Source organism: Xiphophorus couchianus, chromosome 23, assembly GCF_001444195.1.
Source record: "Xiphophorus couchianus chromosome 23, X_couchianus-1.0, whole genome shotgun sequence".
In the NCBI taxonomy this organism is placed as follows: Eukaryota; Metazoa; Chordata; class Actinopteri; order Cyprinodontiformes; family Poeciliidae; genus Xiphophorus; species Xiphophorus couchianus.
The window spans coordinates 25,274,445-25,296,029 of record NC_040250.1 but is presented as its reverse complement, the minus strand read 5'-3'; the positions used below and the strand labels follow the sequence as shown (position 1 = coordinate 25,296,029).

The following is a 21,585-nucleotide window of genomic DNA, read 5'->3' as shown; positions in this document are numbered from 1 at the left end:
ATTTTACAAGTTTGACTCAATATAGCAGTTCAGCTAGATGCCGAAGCAAATTAGAGTAAATAGATTTCTTAAAGAAGAACATGTGATCTTTGATACTATAAGTGATATACAAATAATGTAAAATTAATTCCACATGAATTCCCCCAAGATCCATTTGTGGGGTTCTCATCAATCCCTTAAAAGCCTATACATTAATTTTTCCCTGTTTGTGTTCCTCCAGTAAAAGTAAAAGTTGGACTGGACGAAAACGCAAGTGTAATTTTGCACAAAAAGAAAAACTAAAAGCTCATCTCTACATATCAAAATACATTAAAATTAAGTTTGCTTCTGAAATTCAGATTTCTGGTTTTTGAATGTCAGAAAAGCAAGGCTTGAAAATCCAAACACGATTAAAAAAAAAGAAGAAAAATTAGAAAAAACAAAAACAGAAAAGCCCATCCCATCCATTAAGATTGTATTTAAACCATTAATAAATCCAGTTAATTGGTTCTTTTGGTGTCCATTTACATCCATGAAAACATTCCATCTTTATGCGAGACAAAAAACTTAAAACCAGAGTGTCTCGGCTTTTTGTATTCCCTTGAAAAAAATAAAAAATAAATTGTCGTTTGAGTTTCCTCTCAGATGTTTCCTAACAGACGACTCAAGAAAAAAAGAAAATTCCAAAGAACTTCACCACGAACGTGACGAAACGCCGAGCGCCGCCTGGACATCTTTTCAAACGAGCCTGACGACGAGTCAACACAGGAGTCGGAGGTTTTTATTACACAGTTTAATCAACACACAAAGCTCAACGAGCCTCTCAGGTAATTCAATATACAGAGGTTTTGTGCAAGAAGAGTGGGTTCTCCTCGCACCCAGAGCCCAAGCCAGTCCCGTAGCCATTTCAGATGTTAGCCGCTAAATTTGACAATAGCAAAAAGGTAAAAGAGGGCAGGAGGGTAAATAGAACAAAAAAAATAAAATAATAATAATAAGAGGGAAAGAAGCAACCTAAAAGAAACATGGGGCAGAGAAAGAAAAAATAATAATAATAAAAATAAAACATAGAAAATGCTTAAATAGCTGGTCCAGAATCTCCAATTTGAGAGTAAAGGGGAAAAAAAAAAAAAGGTGAAGACAGAGGGGTGGGGTGGGGGTAGGGTTACAAGCTGTGCGTGCAATGTGTGTGTGCCCGTGTGTATGATGGGGTTTTCACCTGGGTGGAGAGCGTGGAAGGGGGAGAGGAGGTCAGGGGATAATGAGGAGAATGAGGTGTGTGAATAAATTCAAGTCCTTTCATAGAATCCAACAGAAGAGCAAAGTAGGCCATGAGTTTTTTTTTCCTTTTTCTTTGTTTTCTCTCTCTCTCCGTTACACACAGCCTGCAATGACTTACGCAGTTTTTCATATTTTTTTTATTTTATAAAATACAGAGTGCCCTTCGACTCGCGTGTGAAAATTGCTGTCTTGAATCAACGCCTTCGCAGATGGAAATTTCAACAAAATCAGAAAGTCCCCCTTTTATTTTTTTTCCAAACCCTTCTCACCCCACCCCCTTAAAAAAAAACAAAAAAGGGGGGGGGGGAAAAACAAAAACACAAAGATCCCCTCAAAGTTTTGCAGTTTCTAAAGAGGAATGCTTTAGTAAAAATGGGGGAAAAGGAGGGTGCAGGCATGCAGGAATAAGGGCTATATATGGTGGAGGGGGCAGAGTTTTTTTTTTGGGGGGGGGGCGACAGCCCAGCCTGCTTGGATGTCGAAATGGAATCAAACGAGAAAGTGGAGCGATGGGATCCAAAAAAAAAAAACAACAAAAAACATGGGGATGGAAAGAGTACGGTCAAGAGGAGACATTTTCTATTTCAAAGTTGACACGTCTGTACACTGGAGGATGGGCAGATGAGCTGGGGGGCAGGATGGAGGGGGGAAAGTCAAACAGAGAGGGAGTGGGATGGGGGGGTACAGAGGGAGTTTTACAGGTGCTGTGGTGAAGGAGGGGCATGGCTCAAAGAAAGCACTCCAATGGAAACCAACAAGATCTTGTTTTTAAACTTCTCATTTGTTTTGTATGGGTTTTTTTAGTATTTGTTTGTTTTTTTTGTCGTTTTTTTCTTTTCTCTCTCTTTACATCTGAATCTCCCCCTAACCTTACGTCGTAGAGGTGGTTGGCCATGTTTCTACCCCCCAGCACTACATTGCATACTTTTGTGTCCATTCCCGGGCTATTTTGTTGTACCTGTGGACAGAAAAGAAAGAAAGAAAGAAAGAAAGAAAAACAAACAAAACAAGGTTAGTTTTGTATTTTTCATGTTTAAACTTTCCTGCATTCTAAAAAAAAAAAAAAAAAAAAAAAATAAAGCAGAAAATAGCTACAACTTGGTAGCAGCTGCTAAGTGGTTCACACGTTAAATAATAGGGAAGATGAAGCATCTAAATAATCTGAACACATTTAGGTTTGATTGTACGCCGGAGTGTTAGGGCCACGCTGACAAAAGGAGAATAATAAAATCACAAGAATTAAGTCGTACGAGAATAAAGTCATAATGTTGCATCACAAAATCATAACACGAAGGGAGCTAATAAAAAAAGCAAAATGTGGAGCGTCGACAGGAGCTTCTGTTTGGATGTGCAGTCAGAGCTGAGAGTGGTGGGATTGTGACATGATGAGCTTCAGTGACAGACTTCTTCATAAGTTCATAATCATCATTTGCAGCCATTGCTTGCGTCCTGATTTAGAGCGTCTGGCTTCTTCTAGTGCAGAATTATGACGCAAGTCTCACGTCAAAGACGTAAAAGTCGGACGAAACGCAACGTGACCGTTCAGACTTTGAAAAGAATCGCAAACGCATTCGAATTTGTAAGTGGCACAGAGTGGATTTTTTCTGGGGGAGTGAAAGGATCAGAATTGGGTCGTTGAGACTGAAGGGAAGAAGTCCGATATGAGGAAAGATAGAAAAAAAAAACATTTGCCTGTGTGAACGTAACCTAGGTTAAATATTTTGAGTCCTGTTCTTTGACCTTCTTAAAGATAAATTAAATTTGATTGAAACTGGTTGTGGCAGGTCAAAGATTTACAAAACCAGAAATGGACATTTTGCTAGAAAAATTCTGATCCGGGCATCTCCGTAATAAACGCACGGATGGTTGACTAGATCTAGTAAACGAGCATGAAAAACTATCTTCATGCTAAATGTATATATGCTTTTTTCGGTCAGGGATGGTTTCATTTGTTCAACAGCTTCCTTGATTTTTTGGGGGGGGTCGTTGGTATTTTCTAGAACTGGCTATGCTCTTGAGAATTAACACTAAAGCTAAATAGACAAACACTTTTAGCCCAAAGCCAACTGTGAGCCAATGGTGTCCTCAGTGTGAAACGCTCCTAGCACAGCTACACAGGCCTGTCATCTATCCATCTGCACTGCTGATCGTCACAGATGCATGAAAACTGAAACAAAATGGATCCCAGGAAAACGAAGAAAAGACAAAAGAGAAAAAAAGAGAGACGACAGCGTACTTTTCCCTGTCAGTCTTGTAGATGCGGGCGATCTCAGGTACTAAGGGGTCGTCCGGGTTCGGGTCGCACAGCAGGGAGCAGATAGACAGGAGAACTGAAAAGAAACGCAGGAAAACAATATGATCGTTTCACTTTTGACGCCATTAGCAGAAGTTACTGTCATAAACGATAATATTGTTGTTTTGACACCATTTTCTAGTAATATAATGACAATGGTATAATGCAAAAGATTAATGAACTTTAAATTCCAATGAACATTTAATACTGGAACTGGAAGACATTTTAGATATCCAAAACAAACAGAAACAATAAAATGAATTATGAAATCCCAAAAGTCAACAAAAGTGCCCTACAAAATAAAAAAAAGAAAAGAAAGGGCGGCGGGGAGCTCATTCAGACTGAAGACTTTTGTTATCCAGTTTTTGGTAGAAAGAGAGCGAAAAGGGAAAAACAACAAATCATGCAAATGGAGATTACTGAGCTTGTTTTAATTTATCATGTGATTAGCTGATGTGTTGCTTACTGTGACAGGATATAAAATCAAACAAATCATGCAAAAATCTGCCAATTTAAAGTAGGACCTCAGCAAGAGGGCAGTACAGCACATAGGAAGTAATTTCAATGGAAAAAATACAAAAATTGAAAAAAGGAAACGGCTGCCTTGCGTCGTCAGCTTGCAGAGAGCAGCTCACCTTTGGAGATGGTGAGAGCTGGAGACCACTGTGATCGCAGAATGTCAAGACAGATGCTGCCGTTGCTGTTGATATTTGGGTGGTAGATTCTTGTGGTAAACGCAACCTGAAAGCAGAGAAACGGCGCCGTGAGGAGGGTATGCAACAAGCAGCGCGGGAAACTATGCCATCGTATTTTTTGTTGTGTTTGTTTTTGAGGAAGTCTGCACAACGTAAGGTCACTTCAGTCACGCGGCTTCTTTACGCACACGTCTCTGCGTCTACGTCCTAGTTACCTTTGGCGGTTTGAAGGGGTAGTCTGTGGGGAAGTGGATGGTCAAGAAGAAAACCCCGCTCTGGTAAGGACTGTCATTCTAAAGCAGAAAGACACATTCTGGTTGACGAGTAGCGAAAAATGTCTGCCAATGTTCTACGTAGAGCTCATGCAAAACTTAATAAGGAACATTCAAGCAACACGGTCAGAGGCGAGCAAGTGAATACTTACAGGTCCCATTATTGTGGCTTGCCAGTGAAACACTGCAACAAAAACAGAAGTTGGTTATGAAACGCAAAGAATATAATGTTAGAATGAATAAGGTCACATGTTTGTTCAATAGGAAGCCTGGAACTCACTCCAAATACTGCTTTGGTTTTTTTTTATATATACAAGACAAGTAGATTTTAAAAAGTACTCCTGCTAAAGGCGTTATGATGTGCAATAGAGTGACAAATATGTAAAAAAAAAAAAAAAAAAAAAAGTGTCCAAGCACCGTTCTGCCTGCGAAGATGTGTCAATCCGAAAAACAACAAAAACCCACAAAAATTTTGCATCGCGAGAAAAAAAAAAACAAAACAAAAAAAAACAGTCTTTTGTAGGTTGTACGGTGGTTTATTTGATGTCGGATGGCAGGAAATGACACACAGATGGCAACAGTGTTAAGGCTGATGTTTCTCGTGGTGAGGCGTTAGCGTCTTAAAGAAACCCAAAACTCGCTTCAAATCCACACACAATCAATAAAACAAACTAAAACATTCCCCAAGAGAGTTATATTTTTTAAGTTTTGAGTTGTTGGGTTCATGATTTAGTTGTTATTTACTAGCATGAAGTGATTGACAAATCATGCTTGCGACATAGTGACTTGTTATTCCACTGGAATGAAACGCTCACAAAACACTTTCTTTGAAACACTGAATTGGGCAAAAGTAAGCAGTAGAAGTAGCGGTGCTAAAACAAACCAAATAGACATCAGAGACGGTTAATCTCATCTTGATCGCTGATCAGCGGATACAATGCTGAAAAATCATATTTTTTTTCAAATCGAAACTACAAACTCTCTCCGTTTTCAGTCTCTAAATGCCCACAGATTTTGCTACGTCTCAAAGTTGAGGACAGTACAAGTCAGATAAAGGTTAGGTATATAAACTTTGACAAACAATATTAGAAAATTAGATAGATTCAAAATTATTAGCTATATCAGCATTTTTTTCCCCCCCTTGTTTTAGTCTTTAGAAAATAAACAACTTAAGCAACTATCGCTGTGTTTCCATTAAAAATGTGCACAAAACTGCGGCTATTCTGCTAATGTCAGAAATAAAAAGTATAATTTCACAACTTTTCTAAATAAGACGAGTTAAAGTAACTTGTAAATAAGTTTGCTCACACAGTAAGTCATCAAAAAAAACATTGCGCGCCATGTTCCAACCACCACTTCCTGTCGTCTTCTTCGTCATTTCCAACAGTAGTAACATTCTTTTGAGACACACCAATATCAATACAGCGGAAAAACCACAAAAGCAGCGATTTTATAAAAATTGCCGTGTTTTTATAAAGCATATGTGTTCTCGTAATTCCAATTTTCGCTATAAGGTCAATAGAAACACAGCTGGTGTTGCCAGATAAACACATTGTGCACTTTTTCTTTTAACAGGTAAACTATCTTTACAGCAAGGAAAGACCATATATGCACTTCTACACGAGTACAGTGTTTTTAATAATAATAATAATAATAATATGGTAAATATTTAGCACAAAGGACCGAGTTGAAAACAAGAAGCTTTCAAGCTCTAGGAATTGGTGAGGCGTAATACCTGAACAAGTCTCAACTCTCAAACATGAAATAACGGCGTGGGAGTCGGTCCCAGGTGTTTTAGTCATGATAACCATCAGCTCACCCAGGTAGCGTCTGCTGCAGCTTTACAGGTACAGCACAGTGTGTGTGTATGTCAAACTCTGTGGATTTGCATAAATCAGTGGGCTGATCTAGCTTGTTCTTATGATTATAATTCAGTCAACAACACAAAAACTTTACATTATGTGTCCTGTAAAGCTAAAACGCTGGAATTATTGATCCCTTATTGTGTTATTGCTTTAAATTACTGGCGTTTCTGGAGGTTTCCGTTTTGTCTGAACTGACATTTCCATTTTTTAATTAAAAAAAAATAAATTATTATTATTACTATGGAATATACCTCATGTAAGCTCATTAGAGCAAACGTTGACCATCAAACAAATATACCAAAATAGAAATATTCCTGAATTAAGGTAGTAGTTTCTAATCCAACAGAGAACAAAAAGATAATTCCCCGTTTATGAATTAAACCACTTTTTCTGGCTGTTACCATACCAAAATAAATTATAGATAAAAAAACAGCGCCATTTTGTGAAAGTCTTCAGTATTTGACCTAAACATTGCAGATAAGAGTCAAATATGATGGGTCGTCAGTTGACTAGTATATTAACACATCCATTCAAGAATCTACTATTCTCACAAAGTCCTAATAAATAAATAAATAAATGTTTGAGCAGGATGTAGTGTGGCGTTAGAGAAAATGCTGCCATTTGACTCGGTGTGCCACTTTGCATACGGCCTCTCTGCCCTTTCACGGTTCAGTTTGGATGTAAATGAACGGGTCTGGTTTTCAGTGAGGACTAAAAGTGATTCGACTCATTTACTTTACACGACAAAAGAAAATCCTCCAGATCAAATATCTTCTTTGACGCGTTTGTTTAATCCGCTCAAGTCTGTGTTGCTTAGTGGACAGTATCCACAAATCCATACGTGCTTAAATGAGGTATTGCAGTACGGGTCCGAGAGGCCTGATTCGGTTACGTTTACAGTGAAAGACACGGCAAGTCCAAAGTCAGAGGTAGGTCAAAAATAAATTCCATTAGATGATAAAAATTGTTCGGTATCACGCTTTTAAAAATTAAAAGGCCAGCTGAGAACCAGACAATGCTATTTTGAGCTCTTAATTAACCGATTATCAGCAAATCAGGGGACTTTTACAAAAGCAGCTTTGGTAATACGAATACCTGAACCTGCCAGAAATAACACCAACCAAATACTTAAAGAGTCAATCACTGCTCCGATATGCAAAGACTGTCAACGGAAGTAAGATGGAGATTTTTTATTTTGTTTAAGCCAATTGTGTCGAGACAGGCAGCTCTTAAGACAATGACTAACTTTGAGGTGTTGTGTGTTTAGGTGGAATGGTTTGGGGGCATAAAGGCAACTACCCGAAACCCTGCTCGTATCAGACAAATTGGTTTCTCTTTGCGTCAATACATTGGTTGTTTTAAATAAAATTCTAAAAAACAATACAAGAAAAAAACATGGGATTGTAAGACCCTGATAATATACTAGTAGTTTGATTTTTAACTAAAAACATCTTTAGAGGAAAAACCTTAATTCAGTAACATTACTGTAATCTCAGCTCCTGGTGTCAAAAGTGTAGGAAAATATCTAAAATTGTGACTCCAGCAATGACGGATTGAACTACAGGGAGGAGAGTCTGGTATTAAAAAAAAACTGCAAATCCCAGAATGCACTGCAATCACCCACTTTGCTAATATTTGACGTCATGTTAACAGAAGCTCTCTGACAGAAGTCAACCTCTTACATGACAGCTCCTGATTTGAAGGAGACATATTTATTGGACTTAAAGGCTAGACACCCAGTTAGCCGTTAGCGAACAGTTAGCGACTAGCCGAGCCGCTAACTGCTCACTTTTGTTTCCCCAGCCGAAGTTTTCCACAAAAGCTTCGGCTTTGTGGATAATTCTGAATAATTTACAATTGCGTCACTTATGTGGTGAATCCTGTTCGACGTCAATGTGCTTAAAAACTTTTCATAAAACAAAAGTAAAAGGTTGTGTCTGGGCAGAGATAAACTAGCTTAAGAAAACTACTTGAACATCGGTTTTGATATTCAAGTATCGGTTGAAGTGTTAAAGTTTTGATTGATTTAACACTTCATTAGGCCTGTGGTATTATTAGTGTTTTATGATGAGTCATTATAATTATGCGTGAGCTTACTTCGTTTACCAGAGTTAACCTTCCCTTTCTTTTCAATGGCCTATAAATAGTCCATAAAACATGCTAAATGTCTGTTTTGCTAAAAGCTAACCGTGAGCGAAACTAAGGTAACTGCTGAAGCTAAAGCTAACCAAGTGCTCTCGCATTCATGTCACAGTCAGCTGTATCAAATCGCTGGCGCTCATAGACATTATTGGTATTTACGGTGCTTAAAGTACATTGTTTAAAACAGCAAAACGCTTCTTTAAGTCTGTGTAAGCCACCATTTTATGCGACATTACACACTCTGAACCAAACATCTTGGAAATATATAGTGATATTTTCTTTTATTAATATTATTATTTACTTTTATTATTATTATTATTGGAGCCTTGTAACAAAATTGATTTCAATATGTACCTTTTAAACGTACAGTGGAGTGACAATAAAGTATGTATACATCTAAACTAAATAAATCTCCATGGTGACTGATCAACAGGTTAAGAATCAATTGTCCAAATAGTTTTTTTGATTTCTAATTCTGCGAGTTACATTACTTTATCACAAGATGACCTTATCTTCCCTCCTGCTTTGCATTGTGCACTGAATGTTTGAACCCATACCAATCGTTTTCAGTATTAAAGCTGCAGTAGGTAGCTTTTATAAAAGAAAATTTAATATACATTTGTTAAGACTGCGGCATATATGTCATGCCACTATAATAAGAGACAGATAATCTATGAAAATGATAACAAAGCCAAGTTCCTCTGGCTTTTTCCAGTGATTTTGCTGTCATCTGCAGAAACGCACCGCTCCTGATCAGAAACAACCAATCAGAGCCAAATGTAAACGAAAGTCTGAATAATTCACAGTTATGTCACTCATGTGGTATGATGAGCTCTCTCGTTTATTGGAACCTCACCCAGACTTTTAAATTGAAGGAAAGCAAAAACCAAAAAATGGTGGACAGATATAACTTCAAGAAAGCAGTTACTACAAATTACTTGAAGCAAGATTAGCAAATTCCCAGCTGTATTGACGGAAAGGTTAAAATGAATGTCCCATAGCGCGAAAAGAAAAGAGAACAATACGTCGCTGTTTTGAGAAACCAGTCTGGGTATTTCCTGGATGTGTTTACACAACAAAAAGAGAAATGCTTCCTGAATTTAGGTCAATGCACGGGACTCAGTGCTGATACTTTCATTTTCCTTTCCAACGGACACGGCCTGAGCTTTATGTTCAGTCTGCGTTCCTACTTTCAAAGTTGTGGTCAACAAAGTTAATGAAGTTAATTTTGGCCTCGTTGTGAGTCTTTACATTAAGTAACAACGCATTAAGATGGACTTCAAAGGGGAGTAGGACAAATTCCTGCAGCTAGTTTCTATTTTTAGGTTGACTTGGAATCACCAGATTACAGAGTTGGGCGCTAGATAAACTAGCTCCAGGTCTGGTTCGTAACTCACAGATTCATATTCCAATCAAATAAAGTTCTGGACACCATTTGGGGCAGTCGACTGATGAAGTATGACACATTGAGTCCCAGGTTCCAAACAAAATAAATATGAGTGACCCATTTACTGGAGTTGTGTAGGAATATTTCTTTACAGCAGATCATTAGTAATTATAAAAGATTACTTTAAAATGGTCTATCATGACTTTTGCATGACTGGCCAAATTAAATCAAATCAAAATTATGATGAAAATAAGCAAGTGCTAAATGATGGCATATTATATTATTGTATGGTTAGCTATGTTTATGAAGGTTTAAGCTGAGTGTTAGGACAGATTTTTATTGCCATGTTCTGTTAATCAGTGAGTGGCAAGGAAACATAAAAACCTGCTTTGAGAGTCATAGGAATAGAATATAAATAAGGGGATGTGGACATGTTGGCGAAAAAAAATTAAGCCAAGAAAAAATCCAGGAGAACACAAAGCTTATGTCGTTATTCTGGGTTTTAACACCTTTTGTCATCGTAAATGTTGACATTTCTGTCTGCAGACTTCCTTAAAAGCTTCGGGTCTCGACCAGAGATGTCTCCACTTAGAGGAACATTTGTTTTTTATAAAAGTTACCCGCTTTACCTGCAGCTTTAAGAAGCTTGTAGAATTTTCTGCGTCTACATCGTCTTACAGGACAAGTTGTACCTTCCATAGTTACCAAAACAGTAATTGTATGTTTGAAGCTAAAGTGGGTTGACAACACCTTTAGGGGAAAGTGGTTTTCATCCTTGTTTTTATAATGTGTTTTAGCATCTATACAGTCACAATAAACATTAAATCAGTTATTCGCATGATAAATTCAAATGAGTGCGATAATTTCCACTTGTGTGCTTGTTTGTGTAATCTATAAAGGGATGCTGCCCTTTAATATTACTGAAAAGGCGCCATTTTGAAGAATGCTGCAAACATTTGGCACACAGTACAAAGAAGCTAATTTGCACTTTGTTTTTTTGTCACGTGTGTTAACTGGCAGATTTGCCTTTTTCCCTGTCTGAGCCTCGTTATTATTAACATGCTTTTTCTTCATAATCCATTTAATTTATTGTTTTGTTTTTATTTATTTTGGATACCTAAAATGTCTTCCTGTCCCAGTGTCAAATGTTATTTGGAAATCAAAGTCTATCAATCATTGAGAGGACGTACTTGCATTATTATGACTTTTTGATTATATTAGTTGAAAATTGTCTCAAAACAACAATATTATCGTTTATTGCAATAATTTCCGGCACAATTAATTGCCCAGCAAAATTTGTTACTGTGATGAGCCAAGGCTAGAGTCCCGTGAATTTACATGTAAATGTTCATTAATAGGTACTGTTGCACTTTTAGAAATAAACTTGAACAATTAAGGGGACCGTGTAAAAGAATGGTATCCATAATTAAAAATCAAGCAATTTATAAACTCTCAACTTTAAGCAAAGAAAAAAGTAAACCTGACCAAATGTGTTACTTTTTTTTATTTTTATTGGTAATATTTGATCCTCCAATTCACCTAATCGTTTTTGTGTGTTGTCAGTCGCTTTGAGACTTTGTGTTTGCAAGACAGAAAGTCAGTTTGGAAAATCATGGTGATAAATCTTAAAGGAAAACTTCCCTCCATTTACATTACTAAGATTGCTTTAACCTCAATGCAACTCACTACTGGTGTAGAATTAAAATACTTTATTAGGTAAAGAAATCTATTGCACAGTATAAGTACATAAAAAGCTTGCTCAACATTTTAAACAGACTGTCAAAACAGGTTCTGTTCCTTATTTATGTCTCAGAAGAACTATGCATAAACGTTATAGAAAATATAACTGATATTGCGGGACAAAATCACAATCTTACAGCGTGAATCTCAATCCAAACCCAACTCATTTTGATCAGGTCCATTATTTTCTAAGGCTTGATTCCTTTGAACAGATACTACACTGTGTACAACAGCATAATATGCATGCAAACCTGTTAGTACACCAACAAGTCCCATCTGTTCTTACGCAACAAAATTTAGGATGTGCATAATTCTGAATGCACAGTCATTCCTTTTTATGATGACGATGATGATTGTTAAGATTATTATTATAATTTTTTTTTTAATCAGTACAGATTTTGACGTCTTAACTTACTGTCATCTCCTACTGGTCCTGCAGAACACTGGGCTGGAGGGTCCCGAGCCAAGTCATTCAACTCCTATGACAAAAAAAACAACAACAACCAACAAACAAAACCATTTTTTGGTCACATTCTGCTTCAGAGTTTCGGTTAAGGAATAGTAAAATAAAACTGAAATAGAAATATAATCAATTTGAACTTAATTGTTTAAGAACACCCCAGTTCAAGTATCCACTCTGAAACTGCAGATTGCGATAAATAGTGCAACGAGAACTTGTTCATCCCCTTTAACATGAGTCTACTATAGCGCAGTAAGCTTTATTAGCGCAGTAACAGCTATTACGTAACGTCATTTCTCCGGATATCGAGGCTGCACTGAATAACCTAAAAAAAAAAAACATAATAGTATGGCAGCATATTTTTTTACGATTATGTACAGTCGTAATAAACGATGTGTGGCACGGTGCAACATTACAGTGGAAAATGCTACTTTAGCATACGAGCTATCTGTTGAGGTTCAACAGTAGCACAAGGATGTCATGTTAAGACAGACTCCGCTTGCTGCTCGGCTACATTAAACATGTGTTAGCAGTACTGAATTACAACAGAAAATAACACAATAAAACGTGTAGCTTAGAGAAGTAGTAAAAAAAAAGAGCTGAACAATTAAAACTAACGACGTCCTGCTCTTTATTTCATAGCAACATGCGATCAAAGGCAAACCAACAAGCAAACGGGCCCGTTTCCACAACGTCAAAAAATATTAGCATTATACAACCAGCTATCAAATACTTCTCTATGACTACCTCATCCTTAGTGTACAAGGAACAACGAAGTGAAAGACGCACACAACACGACTAGCCTTCATTAGAATTGAAAATGTGCCGTCTGTATAAAGAGAGCAGCTACAAGGGTACACAAGGCTAGCTGGCGCTACACCAATCGTTGCCTATGAGATGATACAGTAATATATACCGGTAAAGAAAAAAATAATTACAAGACGTAAACATTTTGACGCCAATAAACGGTCAGCTGTGTTATTTACTAGGCACCAGCGTCTTTGTTGAGCTATGGTTAGCCTTGCCGTTAGCTGCTTAACATAAGAGGTATCTGTCAAACCAAGTTACTGCATTTTTTTTTTTCCTTTCAAAAAAATTTGTCAGACAGCTAGGCTGCTGTATATAAGTGCTCCTCGGGATATACGTTCAGTCTCAACCGAAGAAGCCATTCTTGTGTGGATAACTACAAAAAAATATTGTTAAATACGGCTAGCTAGCATAAAGCGAACGTTTTAGCTTCCCCGAATTAGCCAACCACCGGGATGACCACCACCAACAGCTAGCACGCCACTGTGTTTAATAGCGTGACACCCGGAGATGTGTTAAACTTCAGGTTAACGTTAATATCCGACATAAGGAGATTAAATGTAAACACAACGTGACCCCACGGAAAAAAGGACCGGGAGGAGCTACTCCGTCAACAGCCAAGTTGGCCCATTTAAAGCGGCTCCAGTTAAGAGACGACGGACCGCTGCCATCACTACCGTCACTAGCCTTTCGCCGATCCCTCGTCGGCACACGAAACTAACTTTAAGGGCTTTTCGTAATGTTTAAAACGGCTCTCGGCACAATAAACACGTCGGACAAGCGTCTGAATAGCAGCCGCGGTTCACAATCCGCAACAAAACTGCAAAATCCAGGGCCTCGCCGTTCACTTCCTTACCTTGTGAATTCTTTTCAGAGCCATTGTTGTGCTAGCGCTTCTGTCAGGGAAAACGTGCGATTAAAATGGCGTTTGGTGAACCACTTCGTCCGTTGGTGGAAACTGCAGCTCAGGGAATCATAAAACACCGTCTCTACATACACCGGTCACCGTGTGTTGCCAAAGGGAGCCGCCGAGAAAAATTTGAGGCGAAACTGAAAGATAGAAGGGGTAGAACCGCGGTCCTTCCTCCTACTGCAGCGGCTACCAAATCACTGCGGCCTGCCTGCGCTCCTGTGAGCTGCAACAAGAAGAGCACTTCCGGACAGCTCTCTTCACAGTAAACGCGTTTGTTTGTTTGTTTGTTGTTATGGTGCTTTAAAAAAAAAAAAAAAAAAATCAACTTATTTATTTATTTTTACAAAATGTACACTATTTAATTTTTTTTAACACCACGAATTAAAATGAGCTAATATGAAAACTTAAAGTTGATTATCCATTTTAGTAGTCTAACGTTTACAACAATCACCAGATACAATTGGAATAAATCTCAAATGATTGTTGGGGTTTTCTTTGACACTAGAAGACCTACAGAAAAAGTGACACGAAACATTGAAGTGGGATTCAATTAAATTTGATTCCAATTCAGTAAGAACGATTTCGAGCCTATGTAGCCCAATAAAGTACGGTCAAACCCAACGGTATAATTTGCAAACACCAATTTCAAAACTTCGAAAGCAAAACCGGCAGTTTGAAGCTCGGTAGTCTGGTTCCTCATTGAGTGACATTGAATGGGATGTTTAATACTGCATTTGTATTCAATTGCTCAAGTAAATAAACAAATAAATAAGTAAGTAAATAAATAAATAAAACTTGTGTTTTGCTGCCAGTCAAACATTTAATTGAACTCTGCGTGTTCACGAGCGCTTACAAATAAATTTAAGCATACATCAACAATATGTAGTTAACCGGGGTTAGATTTATTGCTTGGGCTGGGGAAAAAAGTGCATAAATGAGATGGGTACATTTATTTATGCATTTATTGGTTAATACATAAATGCATCGTGTTAATCGCAAAAGTAAGCAAATCAATACATAAAAACAGCGTTTATAATGAAGTCGTCTCCACCCCCCCGCCCCCCCCATTCATCTGCTTGGTTAATTTTCATACAAAATTTTGTAACGTTAGCTGAGTGGTCATGAAGATCTCTGTGTTTTATTTTGAAAGTCCCCCAGCAGATAGTGAAGCAGTGCTTTATTTGTTTTGTTTTGGGGTTTTTTTTTTTGTTTTTGCGCATCTGTCATTGCGCTGCCGCTCGGTAGCCCGCCGCTCCGCAGATTTGCACGCTTTGCTGCATCCAGTGCGCCTGAGCAGAGAGCTGCTGCTGCTGCTGCTGTTCTTTGGACGCGGAGCCAAAATGATCCAAACAGCATTTTTTTTTTTTTTACTAAACTCCGGAGCTGCGGTGTCGTCTGGCTTCGCTCGCTCAGCGGGGAGCTTTGTGTTTACAGTTGTAACTGCTACGTCACCAGACGGAAGGAGTAATCCCGAACAGGTTCGGTGTCAGCAGAGGATCCTTAGCTGAACGCTGGGTTCAAAAATGGACCACTGGCTGCGATTGGACCTCGGATAAAATCTTAGTGATTGTAATATTTTTAAAAGAACAGTACGGTCCTCTTTGTAAACCCCCGTCAGTGGACGAGAAAGCGATAAAGTGAACCGAATAGCCAAGCGAACAGTTTACTTGTAAGCACTTTTGGAAACTCCGATGCGTAGTCTGACGGCAAAGCAAAGTGTTCTGTTGAGAACATCCAGAATAATCTAATCTTATATATAAGACACGGCATGACTACAGTTCAACCACAGAATCAAAAATTGTATATGTGTATGAAGAACAAACTTGTTTTCGAGATTTGAAGAGAAGCTAAAATGGGAGAAATAGGATGTCTCTTCTTAATTCAGATTTCCGGCTGCAGTTTCTGCTGAATTTCCAAGGTTCATAATAAATATATTTACAGACGTCCAACCTAGAAGTAATAAATACAAGGGCTTTTTTTATTATTATGTCACTCCTGAACAGAATACTTTTATTCACTTTTGGGAATGCTGTACGGGCAAAAGAAGGACCTCCAGGAAACACCTTGGACATAATTAGGAGTTTAATACAATCTCATGTCAAGGTTCCTTACCTTTAGTACCGAGGATCAAAATGATCCTTGAAAAATACATTTGTCTGTCAAAGGGTTTTGTTGAGTATGGAAGCCCGTTTCCGCCACTCACTGTTTTTTAAAATTTATTTACATATTTATTTACAAGTAGGAAATTAAATATTATCTACGCTTTTATGTCTTCAAGACATGTATGTAGTCTAGCTAACTGATTGGATTTAATTGATTGAATTAATGGAAAAATACACCTGAATATCATCAACATAACAGTGGAAATGCACACACACAGCACAGACACACACACACACACACATATATATATATATATATATATATATATATATATAGCAACAAGCACTCAGTCCTGTGGTACTCGACAAATTATCTTAAAGTATGAATATGTACAGTTGGCATGAACAAACTAGAATCTATCGGATAAATATAATGTAAACCAATCGAGTGCCGTTTCCCTGATCACGATAGCCTGTTCAGGCTCTTCTAAGAAAATAATGTGATCACCTCTACCAGTACAGACACAAATCCTTTTTAATGAGAATATCATTAGTAACTTTCACCAGAGCTATTTCAGATCTATGATGAGTTTTGAAACCTCACTGAAACTCTTCAGTTTGTCATTGTGGAAATGAGCGAAAGGCTGTGAATACATACATCACTGAGACTGTTTGGTTCTCTATTTTTCATAAATTTGTAAAACACACCAAACCTTTTTTTTTTTCTTTCTTCCCATACAGTCATAATTGTGTGGATAATTTTGGGGGGAACAAGATTATGTTGAAGCAGTTTGGAGTAAGGCCTGTAACACAACAAATTACGGAAAAAGTGAAGCGGTGTGAATCCTTTCCAGACGCACTGCACCTGGATGAAAACGGGAACTCAGACGAGCTTCATTTCCTTGAATCAGGTGTTTCGTAGCAGCAAAATGTCTAAACAATGAGGACAGTGTGCTTTCATTACGGCTGCAGAAACCCCTGGTCTTTCTGTCTCTAACAAGTCATGAAAAAAAAAAAAACACCTCCAACTTCTCAACTGGAAGGAGAGAAACTTTTTTGCAGATTTGAAATCGTGACTCTTTCGAACAGCGGAACATCCTTGAAATCGGAAACCAGCTCCAGGCTCGTCCCCGCGGAGCTGGATGAGGCCGTAAAGTCCTCTCCTGCCGCTGGTCTAATTCCTGTGAGTGTTGGCTGTTCTCCCTGCTCTTTGTCCACCCATGCTTTCCCAAGCTGTCACTTCTTGTCTTATTGTCAAACTCGGCCGTCAATACGGCCCTGTGAGCGTGCAGGTTTGGAGAACCAGCCGGTGTCTGATGCTTGCCATTTAAAACACGTTGCTATTTTTGCTGCCCTCCACCTTCACCTCGCTTCACTGGTCCAGGACGGCCAAATTCTCCATAAGCCGTCCGTTAGCTTGGTGTCAGCGGGTCCGGATTAACAATCGTGGGCTGGAAACCGTTTCTGGTGCCCCATTGACTAAATAAAAAAATATGTTGATAATGTAAATTACAATACATTAATAGGTAGTTATACATATGACTGTGTATGACCTGATGACACCAACTAATGACAGTAGGTTTAATACGTCCCTTGGCCAGTAGCTCCATGTATTTCATGTAAAATATGAAATGTTCAAATACTTGAGTATTGTTTGTGTTCATGGCAATCCCAAAACATTTCTATCACTCAACAGATATGGGCCTATGACCCCTGTACAAAGTACAATGTTTGCAAATAAAATAAAAAAAAACAACAAACATCTGTGGTGCGCTCCAAAAAACTGGCGCCCTGGGCTACTGCCACTGTAAGCCCTTTCTAAAGTCCGGCCCAATATGTGAGCTGCACACAGAAAGCAAAAGTAAGCACCTGGATTAGGAAAAGGTTCAATACTGTGAGAACGTGGTTACTCACTCTAGACTTCAGTTGATAACGTACAGCAGCCGCTATCTGTCCATATTGTGTTGTGATGTACTAGCTTAATGTCTTACAGAATAGCAAATGAGACACCGCTCAAAGGAGACATTTTGAGAGTGTGCTGGTGTGTGTGAACACAATACCAAGGAGAAGAGTGAATGAACTAATAATCCCCACCAGTCTGGCAAAGAATTCATTTTAATTTTCCAAAATATTTGAACAATTTTACGGTGAGGACGTTTATTTACAAATGGATGACATTGAACTCAGCTGCTAGTCTTCCAAGTGGCAAGATGCCCCAGCAAATTTAACTCAAAATCAGAAAACTTGTAAAAAAAAACAAAACAAAAGAAACAAGCTAAGAGTTACAACCCGGACAAGAAACTTGGCTGGAATGTTAAATAATGAATTTTATGACAGCACAGTTAGAAAAATACTGAACGAGTATGTGGTTTTCTTTATTGGAAGGCCTACCTAGACAATGCCTCTTCTCTCTCAGATGTTCAGAAGTGTATGGTAGCATGACTTTGCAAAGTTGTGTTTCAATAAACACAAAAACGTCTGGAACACTGTCCTTTAGAGTAGATCATGTTGAGATGATTGGTCAATGCACAAGTGCCACATTTGGAGAAAAAACAAATAGCAACTGTCATAAAGACAATTATGACAACAGAAAACAGTGTACTGTTTTTCCGTTTCGTTTTTCTGAAGCAAACTTGAAACTGCTAAGCATGGCGGTGGATGGATGATGATTTGGGCTTGTTTTGCAGCCTTATGGACCTTTGTCCTTACAATCATCAAGTTGTCCTCTGAACGTCAATGTTTTCTGGGGCTTAACTTTGATTCAATGTTTTCTGGAATCAAAGTTAAGGGTTAGGCCATCCAATAGCTGAAGCTTGACCTCAGCTATTGAAGGTCAATCCAAAAGCAGCAGGAAATCTTTAACAGACTGGCAGAAAAAGTAAAGAATCAAGGTGTTGTACTGGATCAGTCAAAGTCCAGACTGAGATCTCAAGAAAGGAGTGCAGAAATGAATCCCTGTGGCTAATGCAATGTTGTGGGGAAAAAAATGGGTCAAATTTCCTCCACAATAATTTGAAAATATCAAAAACCTCTTGGGGCTGCACAGTGGCGCAGTTGGTAGCACTGTTGCCTTGCAGCAAGAAGGTCCTGGGTTCGATTCCCGGCCGGGGTCTTTCTGCATGGAGTTTGCATGTTCTCCCTGTGCATGCGTGGGTTCTCTCCGGGTACTCCGGCTTCCTCCCACAGTCCAAAAACATGACTGTTAGGTCAATTGGTTTCTCTAAATTCTCCCTAGGGGTGAGTGTTGTGTGTGCATGGTTGTTTGTCCTGTATGTCTCTGTGTTGCCCTGCGACAGACTGGCGACCTGTCCAGGGTGTACCCCGCCTCTCGCCCGGAACGTAGCTGGGGATGGGCACCAGCAACCCTCCCGACCCCATTAGGGACAAGGGTGAACAGAAAATGGATGGATGGATGGAAAAACCTCTTGGTTTAACAGTTGAACCTAAGTGCACCTAATCAGTTGCATGATCTACAAAAGCATTTGCAACTTGCTCAAAGGAATGAGAAACTCCTTCTTTGACGTGCAGAAGTGACACAATAATTTGAAGATTGAACAAGTAGTTTTAAGAGTTTAAATTCTGTTCTGAGAAATGCACCCAAACTGAGAAAAACTGCAAAAATATTTAATACTTAAATTTTCTTATCTTAAAACCCTTTAATGGACCCAGGACCCATGGACTTTCCATATTGAAATGTGGACAAATTACACTTCCTTGTGTGTTGTACTGTAATTTTTATGGTAAAATTCTGGTAAAAATGGCTACCGGTAACTTACCATAAAGTTTTTATTTTTATTTATTTATTTTTTTACAATAAAATGTCAATATGTTATACAGTCCTGTCGTGTTTTTCACTTACGTAGACTAATCTTTACGGTACATGTGTTGTTTTTATAGTACGTTGCATAGAAAAGTTTGCAGTTCTGAACTGCTAAAGTCACGGTTGCCAAGACATTATGCCTGAGGCAGTATGAGCGTATTTACTATGGCAAAACCACATTTTCATTTTTTTATTTTACCATATTGTAGGAAATACGTTATTTTACCGTATATTGGGAAATCCACTAAAATACTGGCAATTTTGGTTGCCATAATTTTACCATATAAAGACAGGAAAGTTCTGGCAACCACAGCTGCCAGTATTTTACCATAAATTAGAGCCTTTTTTCTTTTCTTTTTTTTTTTTTTACAGTGCAGCTAATGCTACACTACTGCTAAAGTTGGCATTAGTGACAGCAAGAGGAGCCTCTTATTCAAGGTCGACAAAATATTTGGTCACCTTCCTGAAATAATGGCAGAAGCTCCATTTTTTATATAAAAGGGATATTGCCAATAATAATAATAATAATAATAATAATTTTATTAACCCCTCCTTCTTTCCAAACATGTTTTTGGCAGGAATAAAAAGAGAGGTAAAGAAAAACATAAAGAATAAATAAAAAACTTGGGCCATTGTTTTAGAAAGGTGACAAAATGTTTAATTTTTTTTTCTTTAACCAATAATCAACAAGTGACCAAATTTGTTTACTACTTAAATTAGTAAATCAGTGGTGATGTACCAGGTTTTCACGGTGGAAATTGGGAGCCCTGTTGATACCAGAAGGTCCTGGGTTCAAAACCCTTGGGACTTCAGCGTGGATTTTGCATATTCTCTCTATGCGTGGGTTCTGTCCGGTACCCATCAGCGGGGTCCAACCCATAACCCAACCACCACCACCACCAGTCCATGGACTGAGTTAAATTAATCAGATTGTTTTGACCAATTAATGATCAGAGTGCATTTCTCACCATTTGAGCAAAATGAAAAAGCATTCAGTTCAAGTGATCATCAAACTGAACCGCTGCTTTGCTTCACGTGCACACGCACGCAGCCACGCACAACTGCCCACTCCGCAGTTACTCAAAGGGGCGGAGGGGAAGCCCTGTAATCAATGTCTCCACGGGATGGCAGTATGAGCCTACAAGTGTGTGCATGCACACGCGTGTGTGTTGGCTGTTTCATTGTGTACGTGTGGGGTGGGGGCGTGTGTGCAATCCACGTGTGCGTGAAATCTGCGTGGGAGTTCCTTGTTTCGCCATTCCGGGGTGTTGCCAGCTGCGCAGCGCCGCTTCCAGAGGCGGTTTGAAGAGAAAAACCTCACTCTGGAAACGTCTCTCTCTCTCTCTCTCTCTCTCTTCTTCGGCTCCTAACCTCCAGAGTCCCCCACAACTCCACCCCCTCCCCCACACACCAACCCACCCTCACCCCCGACAGCTATACCAGCAACCCGACACACACACCCGCCCCTTCTGGAAAACAAACAAACAAACAAACAAACAAACAAACAAACAAACAGACAGACAAACAAAAACAACAAAAAAACACTCGGGATCCAAGCATGCCACAACAGCGGCGGCTAGGTATCCGCCTTTCCTCCCCCAAAGTCACCGCAGGCGCAGCAGCAGCAGAAGGCTTCCCCGGTCCGCGGCAGCTCCGAGTCTCCTCCACCGAGTGATGCCACTGCTGCAGCGGGAGGAGCGCCCAGCTGCCACCGCGTTCACTGTCGACGCTTGTCGGAGGACCCGACAGCACCACCATCTCCGCCTTTGACAGAAGAAGACAGAGCAGCCCCCCACTCCCTCTTCCCACTCCCCCCTCCCCCCATCCAC

General features: G+C 39.0%; 1 protein-coding gene across 1 annotated transcript; it reads right to left on the bottom strand.

Moving 5' to 3' along the window:
• Positions 1 to 757: 757 nt before the first annotated feature.
• Positions 758 to 14,072, bottom strand: ube2d2 (ubiquitin-conjugating enzyme E2D 2 (UBC4/5 homolog, yeast)). The gene is made up of 7 exons (XM_028009260.1): positions 13,778 to 14,072; positions 12,070 to 12,133; positions 4,673 to 4,704; positions 4,464 to 4,541; positions 4,189 to 4,294; positions 3,497 to 3,590; positions 758 to 2,218 (listed from the first exon to the last, which is right to left on the bottom strand). The coding sequence occupies exons 1-7, from the start codon at positions 13,799 to 13,801 to the stop codon at positions 2,173 to 2,175; spliced, it is 444 nt and encodes a 147-aa protein (XP_027865061.1). The 5' UTR covers positions 13,802 to 14,072; the 3' UTR covers positions 758 to 2,172.
• Positions 14,073 to 21,585: the final 7,513 nt, after the last annotated feature.